The 26,049-nt window shown below is 25.6% G+C and overlaps 2 protein-coding genes across 2 annotated transcripts; one reads left to right on the top strand and one right to left on the bottom strand.

The window, feature by feature from the left end:
* Window positions 1-21,293, bottom strand: LOC100199195 (dolichyl pyrophosphate Glc1Man9GlcNAc2 alpha-1,3-glucosyltransferase). The gene is made up of 13 exons (XM_065812443.1): window positions 21,122-21,293; window positions 10,674-10,752; window positions 9,277-9,470; window positions 8,710-8,819; window positions 4,806-4,873; window positions 4,493-4,634; window positions 4,271-4,386; window positions 4,067-4,187; window positions 3,804-3,937; window positions 3,579-3,718; window positions 791-888; window positions 607-679; window positions 1-428 (listed from the first exon to the last, which is right to left on the bottom strand). The coding sequence occupies exons 1-13, from the start codon at window positions 21,211-21,213 to the stop codon at window positions 200-202; spliced, it is 1,596 nt and encodes a 531-aa protein (XP_065668515.1). The 5' UTR covers window positions 21,214-21,293; the 3' UTR covers window positions 1-199.
* Window positions 21,294-21,491: 198 nt separating this feature from the next.
* Window positions 21,492-24,621, top strand: LOC100200475 (protein transport protein Sec61 subunit alpha). The gene is made up of 8 exons (XM_065812442.1): window positions 21,492-21,671; window positions 21,875-21,942; window positions 22,108-22,173; window positions 22,285-22,759; window positions 23,456-23,616; window positions 23,763-23,867; window positions 23,946-24,301; window positions 24,382-24,621. Exons 1-8 carry the CDS (start codon window positions 21,665-21,667, stop codon window positions 24,566-24,568), a joined length of 1,425 nt encoding a protein of 474 aa, XP_065668514.1. The 5' UTR covers window positions 21,492-21,664; the 3' UTR covers window positions 24,569-24,621.
* The last annotated feature ends 1,428 nt before the right edge of the window (window positions 24,622-26,049 follow it).

Below are 26,049 nucleotides of genomic sequence, written 5' to 3'. Positions count from 1 at the left end.
TCATGGTCAGTTCATTATTTAACAAACAATCAAGATTCTACATGTTTTTAATATTTCATTTATATTTACAAAATTTATTCCAAATAAAAATATTCAGAAGTTACAGTATTTCAAAAAAACTTCACCAAACCCCCCGGTGCGAAGTTTATTTATACTGATTTCTGTAAAATCATGCCATGAAGAAAGCTTGTATATCATTTTATGATTCGATAATGAATTTTACGTACATTAAAAGCCAAGACCATATAACTCCGATTGAGCAATACAAAGATGTCAGCATTAGCGGCAAAAAAGGAAGTTTACCATTCCAATCAATCATATTGTGTCCAATATTACAATAAATAAATAAAGGTATATAGCCGTATAAGTAAAATGCTTCGTATCTTTTAATGAACGGAATGCCTAATCCAGGAACAGTGCTTTTCTGGCTGAAAAAATGTATATAATTGAGAATACAAAAAGTAAGAATAAAAATCAAAAAATAACTTGTACTTATTATAAATTAGAAAAAAAAACATGACAAAAATAAATTTACCCATAAAATTCACTTGTACTTATCATAAATAATAAAAAAACAAACAAAAAAACATGACAAAAAATATATACCCATAAAAATGATAAAGACAATAAGTTGATAAAAATGTATACAGCAAAAATAAAGATAACTTCAGCGGAGTCTCTAATATAAAAAAATGTAAAAGTTATAAAGTAAAAGTGACAAGTGAAAGTAAAAAACTTGGCTTTTTGATATTAAAGCAATATTGATAAAAAAAAAGAAAAATATCTTTACCTGCTTCCTTGTAAAGAAGGGGGAAAATAGAAAAATTTGCAGTAATAGATAATATCGTAAATACTCGAGCATATTCCTCTGACTTGGTTGAAAGTAACCTTATAAAAAATAACAAATAAGTTTCAAATAAAAAGCTCTTCTGGTTTCTGGCAGTTCGTGATAATGTCCTAATTACTTTCAATTTATAAGTACTTAGAGTTAAATACCTAAATTCTTGTCTGTAGTGTCTCAGTTTTAAGAAAGTGAAAATAATAATATAAAATAAAGAGAAAAATGAAAACTAAGTTTTAAAAATATTTTCTCATTTTTTAATAAATTAGATTTTTAATCAACATTTTGATTTTGACTTGACTTGATCTCTGAAAGACACAAAAAGTGTTTTTGTAAATTAACGTTTTTTTCAAATAACAACTCTCTATATATAGAATAAACTTATTTAATGCACGTTTAAAAACAAAGAAACCGTATCGTATCTTAGTTAGCTCTTTACAAAAGGAATTTATCTTTAGTTTGCAATGTACTAATGCTGATATTAGGATAATTTTTACATCAACGATATATTTTATTTTAAAAATGTATCGTTTATTAAATTTATAATAAAAAATTAAATTATTTTTTTTTTGATTGGTTTTTTAAAACCTCAAATTTTTTCATAAAAAGAAAGTCAAAATAAATTTTTTTTAAAAAATATAAAAAAAGAAAAGAAAAAAAAGTTGATTAAAAAATAAAAAAACAACAAATATTATTTTTATTTTTTTATTAAATTATATATTTAATAAAAAAAAATATATTTAAGTTCTTAGGAAAAATAAATCAGCTTTCGTCAAAAACTTTCTTTACACAATCTTTACTGTTTTTTGTTGTTAAACATACAAAAAAAAGTTCTATATAGACCAAAAATAAAGTTAAAAAAATTAACAAAATAAAGAAACTGCTCCAACATGAGGTTTAAAAAAATTTAACAAGAAGTTAAAGCTCGCTTTATTTATCACAATTTTAAAATAAAAACTAGTTTGATTTTTTGAAATAATTATTTAGTCTTTTTCAATTTTTTGTATTAAACAAGTATTTATTCACAAGCATTTTAAAGTTTCCTTTTGTACTGTTTACTAAATTAACAGGCAATTTTATATGTATCATGTCTTCATTATTGATATGTATGAGAATACTGGATGAAGCAACAAAATCTTTAGATTTCCTTCATCCAATATTCTCTGAGCAAGCCGAAATTCTAGATCTACACTTTTCTTCATTTTTCATCTTTTAACATTTTTTTTCTTTGTTCCAGGTTTTTGTTATGTTTTCAATTTTTTTCAATTCCTTTGAGTTGTTTTTCTTTAACAATAAGTTCTTGTTTTGAAATATTATAATATATATATATTCCATGAGCATCTTTAAACTATTTAACAACATGTTTAGAGAGAACATCAGCATTGTATACTCCTTGTATACTCCATCAGCACTCCCAGGCAATTTCTTGTATACCCCTTTGATATTTTCAAGGTCAAGTTTCATCATTTAATTTTATTCGCTCCGAATTCAATGAACTTTTGTTATTGAATAAACTTTGCTCTGCATTAGCATTTCTGTTCTTAATTGTTAAACAGCTTTTAACATTTTTACGAGATTCTTTGTTCTTCCATTCTCATTTTTTTTTTTAAAAAAGTTGAGTTCAGTAATAGTCAACTCTTTCCATTTATTTTGTATCTGAGTCTATATCAGTCTTTTTTTTTAAAAAGAAAGTCTTTTTTACTACTTGGTACAACTTTCATTCATCTTTCGAAAACGATACCTATACAAAAATGAATACAAAATTCTTATCGAGAATATATTTATATTTAAATACATTCTCCATAAGAAATTAAAGAAAAATATAAACTACAATATTAATAAAATATTAGGAAATTAAAATTTGCTCAAGGTTTGCACATTAAACTAACAAAGTACATTTTGAAAAGACAAAACAAAAAACTTAAATTATAATTGAATTAAATATTGTAATATTAAATTATCTCTCTTTATTATTATATTTATCACCATGTCTGCCAAGTCATGCCTTACCCAAGTCCAAGATTTGTATCTCATTTGAGCACCCAAACAAGTCGAGGAAACAAAGTGGAAGTTTTTTTGTATGTTTTAAAACGGATATTCGTTTATTTACCACTTGCTGTAAGCTGACATCTTTTTTTTACATAAAAGTTTTTTTATTATTAAAATATAAATATTTAGCATTGAAACTCCACATTAACCAGAAAACTTAAAATCCAGCCACACATCATTCCATTTAACCCTTATTCTTAAGAGCTATAAATTGTTTAATATACTAAAAATTCAGTTTATCAACCAATAAAAATAATAACAACAATTCAACAAAAAACTGTAAAAATCTAAACTTTAAAAGAAAAAGATTGAAAACGAGGTAAAAATTTCAATTTTTCTAAATAATAAATTAAAACTGTGAATAAATGAAATAATATTATCAAAAACAACTCAAATTGCAAAAAATAAATTTTAGGTTAAACAAACCTTAAATCAATCCAAATATTAAAGAAAAAATTTACATGTAAAAATCAATATAAAATTAAACAAAAAATGACAGTCTGCAAATTCTGACAGTCTGCAAATAGTGGACAATTTTTAGTAAATGTCATAATTTACAATTAGAAACACTGTTTGCTAAATTTTTTTTATTAATATCGAATTTTAATGTCTAAATTAATAAAATATAAGTAACAGGCTTTTGTATTCTTATACTTCAAAAATTAGATTGCAGATATAAATTACTTACGTCATTGGTATTGTAACCATAAGAATAGCTTTTTCATGTACATGATAGCCAAATATAAATGATGCATATGCACAAAGTATTAAACATGGAAGAAATAAATTCTTTTCATTTGGTCTAAACCAAATCTTTATCAAGCAAGGCTAAAAAGTGAATTAACACATTATATTACAAAATTAAACACAAATATACAGCATACCAAAATCTTAAAAAAACTTAAAAACCTACCAAGATTGTAATTACAGTGAAGATAAAAGTTACGACTAAAGGTATGTCTGGAAGCATGGAAAAACTTTGCTGTGTTACTAAACCACCAGTCAATGAAGCAGGCTTAGAACCAACATTTAAACCTAGGTAAGAACCTGCAGAAATAAAAGTTACAAAAATAATCACATGCAAAACTGAGTAAATATTATTAATATATTATAATAATTATAATAATTAATAAAAAATTTATTATTATTATAAGTATTAAACCAGAAAAATAAAACCTATTATTGATGCTATTTTGTCAAGACCACTATAAAGCGACCAAAAATTACATGCCCAATAGGCATGTAATAAACCTCGCTTTACAGGGAAAAGGCGGGATAGTACTTGAGTTATCTGACCCTAAATCATCATATATTAAAAAAAAAATTATATTTGAAAAAAATAAAAAGTAAAAAAAGTAAAAATAGTGTAACAAAAAGTACCATGTAAATAAAGGGTCCAAATGATATTCCAAATATAGCTAATACAACAAGACCCAACTGTATCAAATGTTTTATTGAAAAATCTTTCGGAGACACACCAATTAGTGAACAAATATCTATGAAAAAGTACTTAAGCAACTCAAAAAAAATTTTTTTTCAAGTTATATTTAAACATGAGAAAAATATACAAATTCAAATATAAATAAAATATAAAAAACATACAACTTTGTGACTTTAATCTGTTATTTTCGTTAAAGCAAAAATTTCTTAGTAAGTAAACAAAATACACGGGAGCAACATAAACATATATATGCTTTAAGTTTAGCAAAATAGTAAACCAAAACGCACTATGAAGAAACCGTCCCTGCAAATTAAAAAATTATATTTAATTATAATCTTTAATTTTTCTTAGAATGATTTTTTGTTTAACTTTTTATTACATTTAAACAACTTACAGATAATAAATGTCACAATAAATTACAATAAAATTCTATATAAATTGTTCAATCTATTTAATTACATTGCTAATACTGACCTGTTTCATTTCTAAAATTGAAAGTATTAGAAAACCAAACAAGAAGCCATTATATTGAAAATGAATATCTCCAAAGAGTTAAGTAACTTTTGTTTGAAATAATACATAAATAATAAATTGAATAAACATTCATTTTTTTATTCGATTTGCTATGCTCTATACATTGTTTGTTATCATAACAACTTTACTTGGTTCCTGTAACAAGTTTTTTATACTTTTTTTTTACTATTTTTTTGTTACTATTTTCAATTTTTAATTTAATTTATATATATTTAAGTTAAATATTTTGACATAAATATGTAAAAAATAATTTTTATATTTATTTTAATTACTTTAGTTAACTATTATATGCCATATTTTATATTTTTATTTACAGCTATAAAAAATATTTTTGTATACCAACTTGAATATTTAAAGAAATGTAAAACTATTTCATAAAATCATAACCATGAGTCTGATCCAACCTAAACCAATCAGTAAATACATATATATTTAAAAACCAATCAGTAAATACATACATATTTAAAAAATTTTTTTTATTACTAAAAGAGCGTTTCAAATAAAATAAGACTTACAGGGGAAATAAAAATTCTTACAAATCCTCAAAAGTAAGCAACTATAATCTTCAATATATTATTTTTTAATAGAAGTATTAGGATCCATGTAAAACTATATATATATATATATATATATATATATATATATATATATATATATATATATATATATATATATATATATATATATATATATATGTGTGTGTTAATAAAAGTATTAGGATCCAGGTAAAATTATATATACTTTTTAAAGCATAAATTTTGCAAATATCTAATGGGGGTTTAAAAATTGACAGTTGGATCTAAAAATTTACCAAATTTGCAATTTTTTATATTTTTATATTCAGTTTTAGAAACAAAGTTTTTTAAAAAAATAATATAGAAAATAAAAAATTGATAATATAATATTATTATTAAAAGAACTTTTAAAAGTTCCTTTAATAATAGTATTAAAGAATCTTTTAAAAAAATCTGCCTGATTAAAACTTTTTTCAGTTTTAATCAAGCAGAGCTCAATAGTGACCCTCATCAAAATTTTTTTAATACACTAATTATACTAGAAGGTAAATTCAATAAATAAAAACTTTTAAATTTTTTTAGAATATTGATTGGAGTAAAAGTCGAATAGCACATTTTTCTTAACCTCATAATAGCTTAAGTCCTGGGTTTATGGTAAAAAGTTTTTTTCAAAAATGGATATTGACCTGTCAACTATCATATTTATAAAAAAAACCAATACGGTATTGCAAAAGTAAGAAGAAATTAAACTATATTTATCATAGATTTTTTTTTTGATCAAGGCCCGCCTTTTTAAGAATCAGACAAAGCTCAAAAGTGACCATCTTCAAAATTGTTATTTTATTTAATGTTGTTGCTATTTGTACTCAAAAGTCAATACTAAATTATTTTTTAAAAAATATCTATTTGTTTTTTAGATGTTGTACTTCAAAATTTGAAAAATATTTTAGTAATATTGACCAAATGATGTCAAAGGCATTTGGTGAATATTACTAAAAAATTAAAAAAATTACTAAAAAATTTTATTAGCAATATGCTTAAACTTAAACATATTTCTAACAAAATTTTGAATAACTTATTTCAATACTTTCTAAAAGTGTGTGCGTTACTAAAAGTTAATGGGTATAAGAAGAATAAAATTTGACTTATGCTCTGTATTTGCTTTGGTTTTAATGTAGCTGAATTAATGTTGTAGTATAATAATAAAAAATAAAACATACTATATACAAATGTTATCAATGAAATCAAAGATATGAACTTCGCATTCCTTCTTGCCCGAACCAATAAAGGTGTCATCTGGAAGAATTTTGTTGGCATCTTTATTTATAGCATCATCTACCTCCGCCGGTTGAATATCACCCTGATTTCCTATGGGTTGATCACTGCCAGGATCAATAATGAATGGTGGGGGCACTATCAAAGTATAATTTACATTTTTTGTAAAATCAAACACTGCCAATGTAGGCGGCTTTTTCTTTATTCTTTTTGACATTATTATTGCTAATTTTAACAGTATCTGAAATTAAGACTTAGAAATAAAATAAACATTTTGAATATGCTATTAAATAAGCTACACATTAAAAGCGAGAGAAAAAAAAAGGGAGAGAAATAAAACACTTCAGAGTGACTCTTAAACTTTATGTTTTCTGTTCAAGTATTGAGGTTTAGGTTTTGCAACACAATGACTTCATTACTTCATAAAGTCGTTGCATTGCAAAACATAAACTTTGATTTTTGTTGTTTTTGTTGGTTTAAATTTAGAAATGCATATATTTAAAATTTTTAATTAAATAAAATTTAAATCTTTTAAATGGTTTATCTAGGCTCAGGAACATGCTTACATATGCTTATTATTTTTCCAAATCTGAGCCTCCATATGCTAATAGGCATTATAAAAAAAAACACCTGTAATTGAGACCTAAAAAAGGATAAAATATATATAATAGGCAGATAACTTGTCTAAATATCATGCTTTAAAAGTATGCAAAAAACTAAAAATAAAGATTGAAAATAACAAAAAAAAAAATTTATTGTCATTTTTATTTTCAATCTTTATTTTCTCAAGCCTTCTAAGTAACATAAAAATGGTTGAAGCTCTAGGTTTTCAAAAATTATATAAGAGAAAGCTGAGCATGACTCTTTTAACTATCACATTAGAAATAACATTTATGGAATTTATTCAATTATTTGGAATTTGCAACTAAAGGGCTATTCATAAATTATATAATGCTTTTAGCAATGGTTTTTGACTCCCTCTTTTCTTTATACTACAAAATTCCAAAAAAAAAATTTTAACTTTAACATTTCGAACTAAATGGCACAATCTAGTTTTTAATTTCCCAATTGAATATCTAAATTGTATTGAAAGCATAAAGGGGTTTAAAGCATTTAATTCTTTTCTTTTTTAATGTTGTTTTCAACATGATTTAGAACATTTTGAAGTTTATAAATGCTTTTGGTCAACATTTCTGTAAATTTAGTCTAACTTTTAAATCGATTATCTAGAAAACCAAATAAAATTCTTACACAAAGTTATTCTTAAGTATTTATGATGATAACAAATTATATTTGATATAAATTTGCCTAAGTAAGCTAATTTCATGTAAATGTAGACCAACTTCTTTTAGTTGATCAAAAATATTTTAAAAAAATTAAAAAAAATATTTTTCATCACCTAAAAGCTTTAACAATATCAGAATCAAGTTCTATGATGTCACAAAAAATTTGAGTAAAATTTTTAACCTACCTGTTAACATCTATAAAATCTTTCATTCCTTCTGTTACTAAATTTTCAACCCTCTTCAATATTTATTAATGAAATATGTAGATTATGTTTATTATTCATACTTTTATATATTATTTGTATTCAGCTCTTTTTCTAATTAGAAAAACTTTTTTAATTTATATTTATGTGTATATATATATATATATATATATATATATATATATATATATATATATATATATATATATATATATATATATTTATATATATTGTTATAAATCAAAATAAAACCAAAATAAAAAATTAAAGCATTTAGAAATATAATATTAAAACTGATGTTTAATTGTTTATATTATTTATAAACATATATGGATCATTAAATTGATATAGGCCAAAAAAATATACCCTTATATATTAAAAGAAATCTTAGTTGCAATTCTTATTCTAAATTTGTAAAAAGTGACCAATGACCAACCCTAATTTAATTTAAATAATTTATTGATATTTTGATAAAAATAAACTTAATATAAAATAAATTACCAACCCTAATTTACTTTAAATAATTTATTGATACTTTAATATAAATAAACAAATAAAAAGATACGATCAACCATAAAAAGTCCTGCATTCATTAGAACGCCTAATACAATAAACAATGATTCCTCTTTAGTTTTATTCACTGATTCTATTCTTGTCAGGCATAATTTACAATATCTGTAAGAAAAAACATATTAGACTTTAAAAATATGGAAACAGCATTCAACATCTTTATTTAGAGCAAATTTTATGTGAAAAAAACTTATAATAAACAATAATTATTAGAAATATGTTAATTATTAGAAATATGTTCATAAACATGAAACAGTTACAGATAAAAAAATAAAAAACAGATGATTGTAAACAAACACCTAATTATTAAATATGGAATATCAAATGTTAACAACAAATTATACTTTATGGTCTCTTACTATTTCAAACAAAAACGATATTCATATTTAAGTTTATGAAAAAAACTACACAAATAAAATCCTTGAAAAAACAAATTATATAAAAATTGTGCTTCAATTAATAGCATTAATGTGTGCAATTAATGACATTAGTGCTTGCAATTTATGACAGTAATATTGCAATTAATGACAAATGTTTGAAATTAATGACATTGAATATATACCTTTTAAGTGCATAAAATAGAAAGAGATCACACACAACAACTGAGAATCTTTGAAAAAACACTGCTTTTTTGCTGACATAATTGAGATTTTCTATAACCAACATTTTAGGATCAAAGTATACAGCCAAAAAAGATAGAACATATTCAAACCAAGCAAAAAATGGTGGGTAATCTAAAGTCCATTCGGATGTTTTCTAAATACAAAATTTAAATTTGAATTTATGTGCACATATATAGCGTCCTCAAATAAAAAAAAAATAAAAAAAACATGATTTTTTTTTTTTTGTAAAAGACATAAAAATTAAATTCTCAACTATTTTTTAATTTTATGTAAATTATGTGAAATCATTAACTCAGAATTGCTTCAGATTAATTTTTTTTTAATACTTATTTTATTTGCTGCAGCCATTCAAAATGTTGAAGAAATTTTCTTGTTACAATTATGTTGTTTTTATTATTCACTCTTTTTAAAATTTATAAGCACAGTGGTTACTGATAACTTGCAACTTGTGGTACTTTAGGCAAAAAATCAAGCTGCTAGGTACAGATTTCATAAACTGAAAAGGATTTCCAATACCCATGAGAAAATTAATTGCAGTAAATTCTATACAATTAAAATTTGAAGTTGCTCCTGTCAAAGTTCAAAAAAGATTTTTCACTAGAGTGAAAAAGACATTGAAGATATAAATACCATAGTACAAAATAACTATTAGCAAAGTTTAGAGTAATGGTGAGATACAAGTTACCTGGTACCTGAGTCTGCCAACAGTGATGATAGTGTTAGTTACTTCTGAATGTTACAAAGAAATGGGACAGATTGAAAAGATCTTTATCAGAACCAAAAGATTTTGGGTCTGGTAAATTTCAAGATTTTGAAATTTTAATAAAATAATATTCATTCTACTTCTGTTAGGCATGTTATTAAAATTCTATGTGACATCTTCTGCAAGTTATAGACTGAAATTCAATGTGTGTTCTATTGTAAAGTTGGTGAACTATATTTGTTGGTTTTAGATGTCACAAAAATCCCAAATTTACAACCTGGATGAAACTGGGGTAACCACAGTGAAGCACATTTCTAAAGTCGTAACTCGGAAAAGACAGCACCAAGTTGGTCAAGTAACATACCAAGAAAGAGGAAAATTGGTAGCACATACAGAAATCATAAGTGGGGCTGGTCATGCCTTACCACCTGTTTGGACTTTATGTTATTCAGTAGTGATGGAATCAGGTATAAAAGTTTTAGATATGAGTAGTAAAATTCATGTTTTATAATGATAACAAATAATGAAAATAATATTTCTTTAATAATTTTTTTAATGCAATTATTATAAACTATTTTGATATACTCTCAATATATACAGTGAAAAGAATAGTTCAAAAAAAAATAAAACTACCTCAAAGTACCATTCAGATATCTGAAGATTTGATGTTATTGCTAGCCAATTTCTATGAACTTCAAAGTCAGTTGAATGGCTGTAAAAAAATATATTGAAGTTTGCAATAAATATACTTTTATTGCATTAATGTGTTTTTAAATTATTTTCACTTTTGATATTACATTAAACTAAATAGGACCTAGAGGTGCAAAATAAATCAAAAATATATAATATCTATTACATATTGCTGCATAAGTCTGTAAAAATTGAAACCCATATAAATTTGCACGTAAATTAAAGAATATGTAGACATTTTTAAGTAAAGATAATCAAGTTTAAATTTTACAAATTTTGAGCATTTATGTCATTAAAAAGCTCTTTTTTTATAAGAAAAAACTTGTTTGAAATAAATTTACTACCATATTATACTTTAACTGTTTGTAGAAATGTTACTTTGAATACTTTATGGGATATATTTTTAAATAAGTTATTTGAATTGCTGTAAGTTTTTAATAAGATCATTTTTTTTACCCAAAAATACATTAATATAGTTGTTTTAAATTTGACTATTTATTGCAACCAAAAAATTTCAAAATAAGTATATGTCAAAACTGTTAACTTGCCTTGTAGTTATAATACTATTTTTAAAAAATTACCACTTCTTCTTTTAAATACCAATGCTAGTTAGCACATATTTTTATTTACACCATTTAAAAACAAGAATAGTAATAATTCCTAAAATGTAGAAAATAATTCCTAAATGTAGAAATTAATTTTACTTTGGTTAAGAAAATGACCAAAATTTATAAAATGTAGAAATTACTTTCACTTTGGTTAAGAAAATGACCAAAATTTATAAAATGTAGAAATTACTTTTACTTTGGTTAAGAAAATGACCAAAATTTATAAAATGTAGAAATTACTTTCACTTTGGTTAAGAAAATGACCAAAATTTATAAAATGTAGAAATTACTTTTACTTTGGTTAAGAAAATGACCAAAATTTATAAAATGTAGAAATTACTTTCACTTTGGTTAAGAAAATGACCAAAATTTATAAAATGTAGAAATTACTTTCACTTTGGTTAAGAAAATGACCAAAATTTATAAAATGTAGAAATTACTTTTACTTTGGTTACGAAAATGACCAAAATTTATAAAATGTAGAAATTACTTTTACTTTGGTTACGAAAATGACCAAAATTTATAAAATGTAGAAATTAATTTTACTTTGGTTAAGAAAATGACCAAAATTTATAAAATGTAGAAATTACTTTCACTTTGGTTAAGAAAATGACCAAAATTTATAAAATGTAGAAATTAATTTCACTTTGGTTAAGAAAATGACCAAAATTTATAAAATGTAGAAATTACTTTTACTTTGGTTACAAAAATGACCAAAATATATAAAATGTAGAAATTACTTTCACTTTGGTTAAGAAAATGACCAAAATTTATAAAATGTAGAAATTACTTTTACTTTAGTTAAGAAAATGACCAAAATTTATAAAAGCATAATTTGATTAAACTTTTTGTTTAGTTGATGGAAAAAAATACTCTTGAACAATTAGTGTAATAAATAAAAATGTAAAAATTACTGACAAGTTGATATATTTCAACAATTTGTTGAAGTTGACAATTTTTTTATAAACTATATAGAAAGAAGGGTAACTTTGATGAAGACAACTCTATAGTTTTAATTAGACACTTGATAAACGGTATCATGTAAATCAATACTCATATCATGTGGTATCTATGGGTAAGCAAAAATATATGAAAAACTGAATGTCCTAATTTCTGGTCCGGTATCCATATTAAAAAATCTGAAAATGTGGATATTTGATCTCGAAAAAGCAGACTGGATATCCAAATAATTTTATTTTTTCGCTTTTTGCTAATTTTCATAATCATTACAGAATCAAATGTTTATAAATCACAAAGGTTAACTTTAAAGTTGTTATTTAATTGTTTTTTTGCTTGATTTTTTAATTACATTATTTTTATGGGTTTTTATTTTCTTATTACTTATTTTATTGTTAATAGTTTCATAATTTTAGATAATTAAATATTTTTATTTTTAATTTCTTTAAAAATAAATGCAATATTTAGTTATAAATAAAAATCTAGGTATTTATTTTATTTATATATTTATAATCATTATAACTATAGAATATAAGATATTAAAACTATTGTTTGTGTTCATGTGTTTTTAAAACATTAGGCTATGAAAAAAACTAAACAAATAAATTTATTAAGATAAGATATGAATAGATCTCTTTAAAGAAATGTTTAAACTTTAGAATATTGTTTATATACAATAATTAATTTAAAATTAAGTAATTAAATAATATGTAAATACCAAATAAAAGTTTAAAAAACATTGAGTGTGTTTAAAAAATGCTCAAAGCATTTAAAAAAAGACTGCATGTTTTATGTTTATGTTATATATATATATATATATATATATATATATATATATATATATATATATATATATATATATATATATATATATATATATATATATATATATATATATATATATATATCAGGGTTGCAAAAAAACCGTTTTTTTTGAAAAAAACCAAAAACCATAGGTTTTTTTTTAAAAAAAAACAAAAAAACCATGGTTTTTTTGGCTTAAATTAGGTTTTTATTAAAAAATGTAGTATTTAGTTATCCTTTTAAATTAAAAAAAAGCATAACGCATTTTATGTGAGTAAACTATATTCTTTATCAATATTACTGTTATATTTCATCAAAATTATTCAATACATCATTATATAATGTTCTATATATAAATACAAGCTTTGCTGCTTTTTCTACCTCCAAATGGTTTCTTAACTTAGAATGAACAAGGCCAAAAGTTGAAAAAGTTCTTTCGATTCCAGCACTAGAAGCTGGTGCATTCACAATCACAATTTTTAGAGATTTCCACCATTCTATTGGTGATACATTTTTTAAAACAGATTCACTATACATATAGCTTTTATCGAATGGAGCAGATTTGGCTTTTAATTTGAATATTATTGGTAATAAATTCTTGAACTCTTTATCTGCGAAATTCATGGCAGCTTCATTTTCATTTTCAGAAATATTAGATCCAAAATATCTAGGATCTAGTGTGTTTGCCAGTAAATGAGCATCACTGACAATCTGAAGGTATCTAGATTCAATTTTTTTTTTTTTTTCGTTTGATAAAAATGATAAACTGTTCATCAAATCTTTAAAAATTTCAACAGTGTCACTTATTTTTGTTTGATCACTTTGCAACTTATCTAGAGCTACTGCAATTGGTTTTAATATTTTTAATAAATCCTCTGCGTTTCGCTTTATCTGTATATCACTTACTTTTTTACTAATCATAGGATCCAATTCTTTATTTTTTTCAAACATTGTGAAAATGATGCTCCAGTTGTTGCAATATTTTTCAAGTGAATCACATACAGAATTCCAGCGAGTTTCAGTTGGAAGTGGCAATTTTGTTCCTCTGCTTAATTTATAAATTGCTCCAGCTTGATGATTATTTCTTATATATTTTATTATTTGTGTAACATGCTTGCTCACATTTTCAATGTTAAGATCATTTGCTAAAAGATTCAGTATATGAGCAGCACACCCATAAGTTATGATAATATCTTTTCAGATGACAGTTCTTGTCTCATTGATTTCATATTAGCTGCATTGTCAGTCACAAAGCTTTTTACTGTGCATCCAAATTTACATCTTACAGAATCTATTGCTTCTTTTGCTAATTGTGTAAGATATTCACCAGTATGTGAATGACCAGAAGTGTTGATTGTTTCTACTTAAATGTTAATTTTATCTGTAATTACAGAGATACAAACTATAGGTTCATTATGTACATTACTCCAGCCATCTAAAGACATGGCTACAATTTTCCCATTCAATACATTACATTTTACAATTTCTTCTGTGTAAACCCTATCTAATATTTCTCCTCCAATTTGAGTTCTATTAGGTAGAGTGTATCCTGGATGAAGCATATTGATAAATTTTTTAAATTCTTTGTGTTCAACTGTTCTGAAGCTAGAGTTTGTACTGTATATAAATCTACCAAGTTGCAGATCAAATAAATCTTTCTCTTTGAGGCTTGTTCGTGTGAAAAACTTATCAATTTTCAAATATTTATCAGCTGATGTTGAATTGGGCTGAAACCTTTTCATTTGTTGTTGTGATGTTGATGGTGAGTTACCTTTAAAATGAAATTGCAGTTTATTGAATTACTCTAAACATATATGTTTACAATTTAGGGGAAGTATAAAATTTAAAATGACAATGCACTCATTTAATTACCTTCAAGAAGTTGTTGATCTTCAATTGAATCCATAATTTCATGGGGTTGTGATTGCTTGCACTTTTTTATATGTTCATGCATCCTTTGAATTTGACCTTCCTTTTCTTTTCTACACACATTACAAACTGCTCTACACCCCTTTCTTTCGGGAACAGTCACTCGTGTATATTTTAACCAAATCATATCACATTTGCGCCCAGTTTTTTGAGACATTTTTGTGGTATCAATAAATTATGTTATAACTACTTATACTTTTGCTAAACATATAAATCTATATATATATATACATAAACCTATTGAAGGAGAAACTGCCTGTAGAAGAAAACAGATAAATAAGTGTTATTACTACTTTATTACTGCTTTGTTCTATAATAACACTGAGGACTCTATTCTAAAAACCTTTAAGTTTTTTCTTAATTTAAAGAATAAAATATGGCTGATGATTGCCGAAGGGCATGAAACTTTAAGTTCCATCACAAAGTTGTATTTTTTCAAATAATCAAACTCTTTATATATTAATACTGATCTATTTTGTAAACAATTTACTTAATATTGATCACTCTCCAACGAACAAGAGACTTTGTATCATAACTTGGTACAAAAAAACAACATTAATATTATATATATATATATATATATATATATATTTTTAGATTGTTCACCTCCCCAAGGCCCGAGGGGGGCCACTACAGTCGAGGAGGCTACTCATATTTTTTTTTTTTTTGTGTTTTTTTTTTTTTTTTTTTTTTTTAGTTGTTATTCGTGGTGCAACCCTCTCTCAACTCTTTAACTCCGAAACACAAACCTTGCCGAGCAAGGCCGCTGTGCGGAGAAACTAAGTTGAGCGCGGTACTTCCAGGGACGTGGTGGGAGTCGAACTCGGAACCTCTCCCTTACAAAGCGAGCGCTCTTACCACTACACCACTACCGCATTTATATATAATATTATATATATATATATATATATATATATATATATATATATATATATATATATATATATAATATATATATATATATATATATAATGTTTGTATAAACAGTTTCAGATCTGAATAAATCTGGTTTCTGATCTGATTTAAACGGATATCAGATTATCCGATATCCACAAAATCCAGTGTTTTTAACTATGTGAACTATAAACCTGGTATACGATTCGGTTTTCTCAAGCCGGACAGGATATCCGATTTTGCTACCCTTAGTGGTATCACTTATATGATAATGTTGATACTTTCAGTATAGATTCAATACCACATAATACCTATATAAAAAGAATAGTATAGTATCAAATAGTATGGTATCAAATGGCTTAGTCTCAAAAATAAAATTTGAATTTATTATGAACTACAAATGAGCTTTTTAGAGGTTTAGTTAATGCTTTTTTAACCATCTATAAGACTTGGGATATCTTTCATTTGTTGCTTTTTTTTTTGTTATACTATTTTACTGGTTAGTTTGACTAATTTTTACTGAATAGTTTGACAAATCAGTAAAAATACTGTGTGGTACCACAAAATTGGTTATATTAAAATGACAATACAAAATAAGAAATCAATTATATAACTCAGTTATTATATAAACTTACTATTTCAAACTACTAATAGTTTATAAAAATAAAATAAGAACTCTTGCAGAGTCCTGAGGTGCATTACCAAATGATACCAACAATACTAAAACAATACCAATATAACTGATAAGTTCAATACCAGTGTTGTGTAATCTCGATGCCAGACAATACCCAAGATTTGATTGACCTTATTTTGGGTCTAGTTTTAATGCATTCCATGCACTTGCAGAGAGATATGAGAAAGTTAAAATAAAGAAAAGTGGAGGACTCTTTTACTTTTTTCTTTTTGACCGAATCTTTTACTTTACCTCTTCTTGAGTTAGCTTTCACTGATCCTTCATGGAAACCATATATTTAATCCATTGCAAAGTTAGCATCTGCTAAGGTTGGCTCTCTTTGTTATAGTTGTTATTTTTAAAATTTGGTTATATATTCATGGCTCACAAAGTTAACAAAATATTTAAAATATATATTTGACTATGAACTATTATTATAAATCAAAAAACGGATTTATATTGTATTAATCTTTAATACTTTCAAGTTTGAAATTATTTAACATTTTACAAAAGTTTAAAAAATGTTTGCAAACAAATTTCCAAAAAAGTGTAAAAATTTCTTCAAAGATAATCAAAGCAACTTTAAAAACTTTAGTATCAACTTTGAAATACAAGTTTTAAACAATATAAATCTAATAACTATTTCTCTCGATGTTTTATTATTAGTACAAGCATTTTTGGCAGAAATTACTATAAAACAGGCAGATTGTATATATGAAATCAGTTTTCAGTTCTTTGTAAAAAAAATGAAGCATCTTTTTCAGCCAACTTGTTTTTGCCTTATTAGCAAAACCTTACATTTTTGATACCAGAAAATAAATACTAATATTAGCAAGTAACCAACTAGAAAACCATATTTTATATCAGTGCAATTTGTGTAAGAGATAAAAGATATCAGCTTGAGAATCATCAAAAAGAAAATCACAAAAAAAATCCAATTTCAATAATACTCATGTTGGGTCATTCCATGCCAAGTGGACCAAGGTCTAACACGAACCATCTTAAACTTTGACAACACTTGATGAGCTAGTTTTTATAAATAGGAAAAGCAATTCCTGAAAATTTTAGCATAAACTCATTATTTGAAAAAGATATGTTAATTATTTATGTTGTAGAACTATTTTATACATAACATAATGATCTTTTGTTTGTTTTATCACAATTTAGCTGGTTTTTTTTCCATAAAGGGATTCCCAAGTGCTGAGATAAGTTATGTTTATTTTGTAAATAAACATTAGAAAATAAGTTTTGAATTTATTAAAATTACCAAAATAAGTTATTTATTGAGATATTAACAAAAAACATTTGTTGTTTTGCCATTATACTTCCGGTTGAGAGGTTAATGTTAACTTCATGAACCTGCATAGTTTTTTCAGTTGTAAAAATATCTTGTTTGAATATTAAATGTAATTTTTATGCTAATATCACAATAAATAATAGTTTTCCAAAATAGTTATGGAAAGATTAATTAATAAACAATTTTTTAAGGATTATTTAAGATATGAAAACAACATAACTTGGCACTTGGGGATCCTTTTAAGTATTTAATAAACTATATTTAATTAAGATTGCAACCAACTTATAGATATATTTTATTAGTTACCAATACGGGTCTTGTTAAGAAGCATTATGCTTTATGCATTTTATGTACAAAGCGATTTTATCTACATGTTAGGCCATTTAAGTTACCCAAAAAGTTTTATCAATTAGAATATTTTTTACAACACTCTTTTGAAATAGTTTATGTGGAAAACATCAAGCATGAATTGTTGTAAAAAATATTTGTACTGCAATTGTGTAATAATTATTTTTCAATTTTTGAAAAAACTGTAATCAATTTATTTTATCTTACTATTAACTTCTAATATGTTAAAGAAAAGAAAATTCCTTTTATTAAATTAAAGTTACTTCTTCGTTTGTATTACAAACAACTATTTTGTTTATTTATTTATAGTTTTAAATCAATAAACTTTTATTATAATGTTATGAAAAAGCTAATAAACAAAAGTGCTTATAACTGTATATAAAGGCATAGCAAGATAAACCATAATCAAGCCTGTAGGCAGTTTGAGCAACAATGGAAAATTTTGTTTACCTAAATTCTTTCATTTTGAGTCTTTGTAATAATTTGTAAGAATTTCTTTCCATGCTTCTTTGACATGACAATAGAAACCTCTATCCAATGGTTGTAGAATATGTGAAGAATGCTCTGGTAAACAAATCAAGATTTTATTGTGTTTTTTGCACAGTAATACCTCTTCCAAAGTTATGTAAGTTGTATGCTCATCTCATACTAAAATATAAATACCACCAATTTGCTTAGTTCTTTCAGCCATTCAATAGATGTATCATGCTCCATCCAACCTGATTTTGAAATCGAATATTTGGTGCCAATTGGATAACTCTTGCCCAGTCAGGACAAAAGTTTCTTTTGGCTTTGTATATCACAAATGTGGTGCAAAATACCCATCAGTGTTGCAGCAATTGTTTACAGTACAATGAATTTTTTTATTGTTGCCAGTAAGTTTAAATGCACGTCTTGTCCCTTTTCGACACACTACGGTTGCTTTGCCTTAATCACTCAAAAAACCTGTTTCATCACAATTTCAAATATGCGACCCAGAAATTATACTAGTCTATTGATATTGCTTGGTGACGCATTCAAAATAACAATGTATAAAAAAAGAAAAAAATGGAGTTGAATCTGCATATAATTTTATCAATTCGAATAGAGAAGATAGTTCTGTATTTGAATCTATTTTTATTTTTTTCACAGCCATAGTTTTTATTTGATAATTTCAATCAGTGTGCGGAATGATATGGTGTGCGGTTTGACCCGGTTTTACTCTAATAGTTTTTTTAAATGGTTTATTATATAACTGCTTTTACTCATTTAAATCTACGACAAAGAATCTTAAAACCTTAACGTTTTTACAGAACATATAAGTTTACAAATAAAAAAGAAATAATTATGTCATTAGGAAGTTTTGCAAAACTATTTTACATTCCTTAATTTTTAATTTTTAGAATATTATTTAATAAAATAATTTAATAATAAATAAAAGTAAATAAAATAAAAGGCCCCATATGTAATATAACAAAAAACAATTTAAATATATTCCAAAGCATAAATTTTTTTTCTCAATGTAAACTGCTGAACATGAAGGTGAAACCATCATTTCATTCATAAAATGTATAATGGCTATCACAAAAACCCTTTTAAATTCCATTCACAGTAGGGGCTTTTAAAATACACAAATATTAAAAATAATAAAAGTAGGTTATCCTGCAATTGGTAAAATGTAAATTATTACATCCTGCTTCATACCCAGCGGCCTTGCCACATACACTTTTTTAGGCAAAGGCTAAGAGAAGCCAACTCTACCTTAACACACCCCCTGCTTTTGGGATTCATGGTTGTATAAAGGCTAAAGATGGTGCATTGATAAAATTACTTAATTTGGGCACATGTTAAATGCATCCAGCTACTGTCTGGTATAACTCCTCCTAGGAAAAGACTTAATGGGTAAACAAATTTTATCTATTGACCAGCTTTGCACCGTTTCTTTATCTATTATGCTGGCGGAGATGTATTAATAATACATTGTTTTAATTTCAGATCTTAAACCTTTTTGACTCAATGCATGGGTTTTGCTTCTGCCTCTGTTTTAATGACTGGGCAACTCATTTTATTATCTTCTAATAAGGTTACAGCTCTAAAACTCAGTTTTATGGTTCTGAGGCCAGCTGGTAGCCAGGTTTCCAGAACTGTTTGATAGCTCTCAGAGAGGCTCATTCATTAAAAGTTATAAAATGTTAGAGTACTAACAGTACCATGTTGTGCATAAATGGCGTCCCTGTTCATTCTTTTGGTGTGCATTGTCAAGGCCACATTTAGAGGCCTTCGTTAAGGCTTAGATCTTATTAATAGTAATGAGGCAGTTGCTTGGACCATTAAATAGTATATTAAGTTTTATTTGTGCTTCAAATCACTTTCTTAAACAAATACAAAAATGAGTTAAAATGTACCAAAATCTATAAAACACAAAAAAACATTGTCATCACCAAGTTCTCTAAACCTATCATATATTAATATTCGTTGTTTTTGTGGAAAAAATAAAAAATAAACAAATCATAAACTAAAAGGGTTTTCTAAAATTTCATTATTTTCATTATTTTCTAAAATTATTATTTATAATTTGTATAAGTTTTTTTATAGTTTTTATTTTTTACAATAAGGGAAATTAGGAGGGAAATTACAGTAGCGCCATAATGAGCATTCAAAAGTAAATATCACATACTCAATACTTGGTTTACATAAGTTTTTGAGAAAATCACTTTATTTGAATTTAAAAATTGCTTAATTTAAAATGAGTTATTTTTTACAGATTTATAAAATAAAAATTTCAATGATTGTAGTTGGTCTAAATTTTTAACAATTCCAAGTTAAACAGTACTAAATTATTGAACAGTAATACTAAATTTCTTTCTATAATAATATGTAAATCTACCTAAACCTTACTTACTACGCATCTAATGTCATTAACTTTAATACAGAAGATATAAAAATAATTGGTATGGTAAAATCAGTGCCGGTTCCACATGGTTCCATCACCATTTTAAATGTTATTGTTTCGTGTAAAATGTACTGATAACAAACATACGTGTCGCATATAAGGGCTTGACAATTTATTTACTTGTTTACATAGACAATAAAAAAATAATAATTTTATTTTTTTTTATTTTTTATAAATAAAAAATTTTTTTCTAACTTTTTATTTTTAAAATAATTATGATATAAAATTATCTATATTTGATATATAATTTGCTAACAAATATAACACCCCCGTATGTAATCATGATTTGCACATCTTGAAGTAAATCTAATGACGTTTCGCAGATAATATTTCCCACAATACAATTCTAAACTTGAAAGAATTATTTTAAACGAATTGACTTTTCTTTAATGTTTTGATTTGAAGTAGTGTTATTAGGTACCACTTTTGCACTACCAACTTGCCTGGCTTTGACCGAATAGGACTGATTATTGGATAAAGGACAAAATAAATATGGGATGTAAGATTTTTGTTGTTGCTACTGTCTTCGTTATAGATAACTTAATTAAACCAAATCTTACCATTTGGAACAAAACTTAAATAATAACTTCATAATAGCCGTTACTTCACGCGCTAATATTGTGGCTAGTGAAATAATAAGTAGTTATAATTTAAATTTTATCATTAAATGCTCTTATGATCGTTTTTATTTATTTTTTACAGTCAAATTTCTGGAACTGCTTAAACCGTTTATATCGGTATTGCCTGAAGTATCTAAACCAGAACGAAAGGTTTGTTATTTATTTACGGTTGTATGAGCAAAAACACAAGGTTAATTGAACCTGTAAAAGAAAAAATGCTTCTTGGTTTTCCTTCATTAATTTCTCATCATGAAAAAGTTGTATGGCTATTATTTAAATAAATCTATTTTAAAAATAAATCCTAATTTTTTTTAGATTCAATTTAGAGAAAAAGTTCTATGGACAGCAATAACATTATTTATTTTTTTGGTTTGTTGTCAGGTACTTTGCATAAAAATAATAAAATGTATTTACTTTTTACATTACAAGTTCTTAATTTCATGTCTTAAGCATTTGTATTTTTATGTTTTAAGCATTTGTATTTTTATGTAGATTCCATTATTTGGTATTATGTCATCAGACTCAGCTGATCCATTTTACTGGCTTCGGGTAATTATGGCTTCAAATAGAGGTACTCTTATGGAATTAGGTATATCTCCAATAGTCACCTCTGGTCTTATTATGCAACTTCTTGCTGGTGCAAAGATACTTGAAGTAGGTGACACTCCACGCGATAGAGCTTTGTTTAATGGTGCCCAGAAACTGTTTGGGATGGTCATTACAATAGGGCAGTCTATTGTTTATGTTATGACTGGAATGTATGGTGATCCAAGTGATTTAGGTGCTGGTGTTTGTCTTTTGATCATCATTCAACTTTTCTGTGCTGGCCTTATTGTTCTATTGCTTGATGAGTTGTTGCAAAAAGGTTATGGACTTGGTTCAGGAATTTCACTGTTTATTGCTACAAATATTTGCGAGACAATTGTTTGGAAAGCCTTCAGTCCTGCAACCGTCAATACAGGAAGAGGTAATATAATTTTATTATTTAGCTTCGTAGTAGATTTAAGTATATTTTCATACTTTTTAATCTGTTTGATGTTAACAGTTATCTATTTAAACCCTTAGGAGAAAAGGATTAAATGTCTTTTGTTATCTGTGTAGACAATATTTGTTACTTATACATTTGTTGATGTATGTAAACTTTATACTGCTAAACCCTAGATGCAAAATTATGAAAATAATAATATATGTTATCAATTAATAGTTCCCTGAAACATCGAGTTGCTTTAATTTTTCTGTAGTGTCATATTTATATAAGTTTTAGTAATGTAGACTCATCCTTTTAACCACACAAGTTTAGGTTGGATAATATGTTTCAATAAATAAGATTTATCTACACATTAATAAGTTGGATGATATATATATTCAATAAAAAAAGATTTGTCTACACATAATTAGTAACATACTGAAATAGCCATCTGTTAGGCAGACTATATCTACATTCAAGTAACATAATATACCAAATTTTTGCACTTTGTTGTTCTTTTTTTCAATCTGTATGGTTAAAGTTAGGGCTTGAAAATTATTGTGTACATAAAATATTCATCAACTTACCTTAATCTGCAGAAGTGTATTGTAATGTATTGGTAGTAGCCATGTTTATTTTTTTAATCGAAGCTATAATTAAAGTTGCCTAGTTTTTTTAATTATAATTTAATTTTAGGAACTGAGTTTGAAGGGGCTGTTATTGCTTTGTTTCATCTTCTTGCTACACGCACAGACAAAGTTCGAGGTCTACGTGAAGCTTTTTATAGACAAAATTTACCAAATTTAATGAATTTGTTAGCAACAGTCTTTGTTTTTGCAATTGTTATATACTTTCAAGTAAGATAGGTTTTTAGTAGTATTTGTAATAACTAGTTTATAATATACATGTATATACAGTTTTGTATATTATGTATATTATTTATGTATTGTATATTATGTGTATATATTATTATTTATATTCATTGTTCGAAATTTTTATTTAGGGATTTAGAGTTGATCTACCAATTAAATCCGCTCGATACAGAGGTCAATACAGCTCTTATCCCATTAAACTCTTTTATACTTCAAATATCCCAATCATTTTGCAAGTAAGATTTTTATATTATATACAGATGTTTTTTGGCGTGTAACTTTTTGAGAACAATTTTTTTTAAATTTCTTTTTAGAGTGCATTAGTATCAAATGTATACATAATTTCTCAAATGTTATCTGCAAAGTTTTCTGGAAACTTCTTTGTTAATCTTCTTGGAATATGGAATGAAGCTGGAGGTCCAAATAGATCATACCCTATTGGTGGTTTATGCTATTACTTATCACCTCCTGAATCGCTTAGCCAGATAACTGCTGATCCTATACATGCGTTGTTATATATAGTGTTTATGTTAGGTTCTTGTGCATTTTTTTCAAAGACTTGGATTGATGTCTCTGGATCATCTGCTAAAGATGTTGCTAAGCAACTCAAGGAGCAACAAATGGTTATGAGAGGTCATCGCGAAAAATCAATGATTCACGAACTTAATAGGTAATGCCATTTTATTTTGGCTTTCTATTTTTGAATTGATTTTTGTTTTTTTCAAACTTTTTACTATTATTTTTATTTAGATATATACCAACTGCTGCTGCTTTTGGAGGTCTTTGTATAGGAGCTCTATCAGTTTTAGCTGATTTTATGGGTGCTATTGGATCGGGCACAGGAATTTTGCTTGCTGTAACAATTATATATCAATATTTTGAAATATTTGTTAAAGAACAAAGTGAACAAGGCGGTGTGGGAACTTTGCTTTTCTAATTTAATGAACGCTTTAGTGTTTTGTAGATATTCAAAATACATCTCCAAATCAACATTTTATTTCTTTCTGACCTTACCTTTAGTATTTTCATAAGTTTCTAACATTTTAAACTTTTAATGAGCAGCATCAAACTTTTTAAACTTTGTAAGATTAATACTTATTTTAGGAATTTTTTATATAGTTTAAATTAATATTTTTAACTTTTACAAAGTTAATATTTAGGAACTTATATTTTTTCTGGAAGAGGGAAAGTGCCTTAAAAAAAGGTTAAATATTATATAATACAGAATTTAAATTATTTCTTCAGTAAATAAAGAATATTGTTTTTGTTTTGTTTGTTTTTGTTATTTGAAAGTCTGTTTGAATTATTCAAGTTTAGATTTGTTAGGTGGATCATCACATTAGTAATTTCCTCGTAAAAGTTTTGTTCGTTACTCAGAATTTTTGTGTGAAATTTCTTAAGTTAAATTGGTATGAAATTACTAATTTCCTAAATATTTAATTTAGAAATTTCAATTTACGCATTTAATAAGGTGTTAAAAGCTGCTTGTCGACGAAACGTTTTAAAAATCGTTTCAGTCAAGCGCACCTAACTACTCTTCGGAAATATGTAAGTAGGCCTAAACGTAATGGAACTGTTAAGTGTAATAACAGTATTTCATCTTGACCGAATTTCATGTTCAAACGTCATTTTGTGTAACGCTGAGTTAGTAATGCCTCCCCTGTAGTAAATTTTTGCAGAATAACCATTTTTTTTAGAAGCCGACATCAGAAAAAAAATTTTCTAGGCCGTCTCTAATGGCTTCTGCCTTCCTTAAGTTTCCTCCAGTTTAACCGCCGCCTAAATGCGGTAGTTAAACTAAAGGAGCGCGGCAATATATGTCGCAAACCGTAAATAGGATTATTTTTACTTTTATGAAAAATATTTCAATTTTAGTTTTTTTGAAATCAACAGAATTAATTAAGAAAAAAAATTACTTCTAATTTTCATAAATTGTTAATGCCTTGTTAAGTGCGGGGTTTTTAGGGTTGAAAAAAACCCGGGTTTTCACCAAATCTTTATATAACAGAATAAATCCAAACTTCAATTTTTTTTTTTTTTTTTGCATGTTATCAAATAATACATTTTGTAAATTAAAAACAAAGAAAAAAATGTTTGGATCATTATTTTTGTGTGTCTTTAAAAACTGATTGGTCCATGTTACTACAGAGGGAACCAGTTTTTTATTTGTTATAAATTTTCTGCAATAAATTGACTTTTCATAAGTGCGAAGCGTTGCAAAAAACTGGCATAAGTGCGCCTTAAGAATTTGCAAACGTTGACATAAGTGCAAAGCAGTTACAAAAACTGGCATAAGTGTGTCGAATAAAAATGCAAACATTACTATAAGTGCGAAATGACATTTCGCACTTATGTCAATTCGTACTTATACCAATGTTTGCAAATACTTTCGGCACACTTATACCAGTTTGCAGTTAT

The sequence above is a fragment of the Hydra vulgaris genome, chromosome 12, assembly GCF_038396675.1.
Source record: "Hydra vulgaris chromosome 12, alternate assembly HydraT2T_AEP".
Lineage (NCBI taxonomy): Eukaryota > Metazoa > Cnidaria > Hydrozoa > Anthoathecata > Hydridae > Hydra > Hydra vulgaris.
The sequence above is the reverse complement of the archived record's forward strand: the minus strand, read 5'-3'. Positions and strand labels throughout refer to the sequence as shown.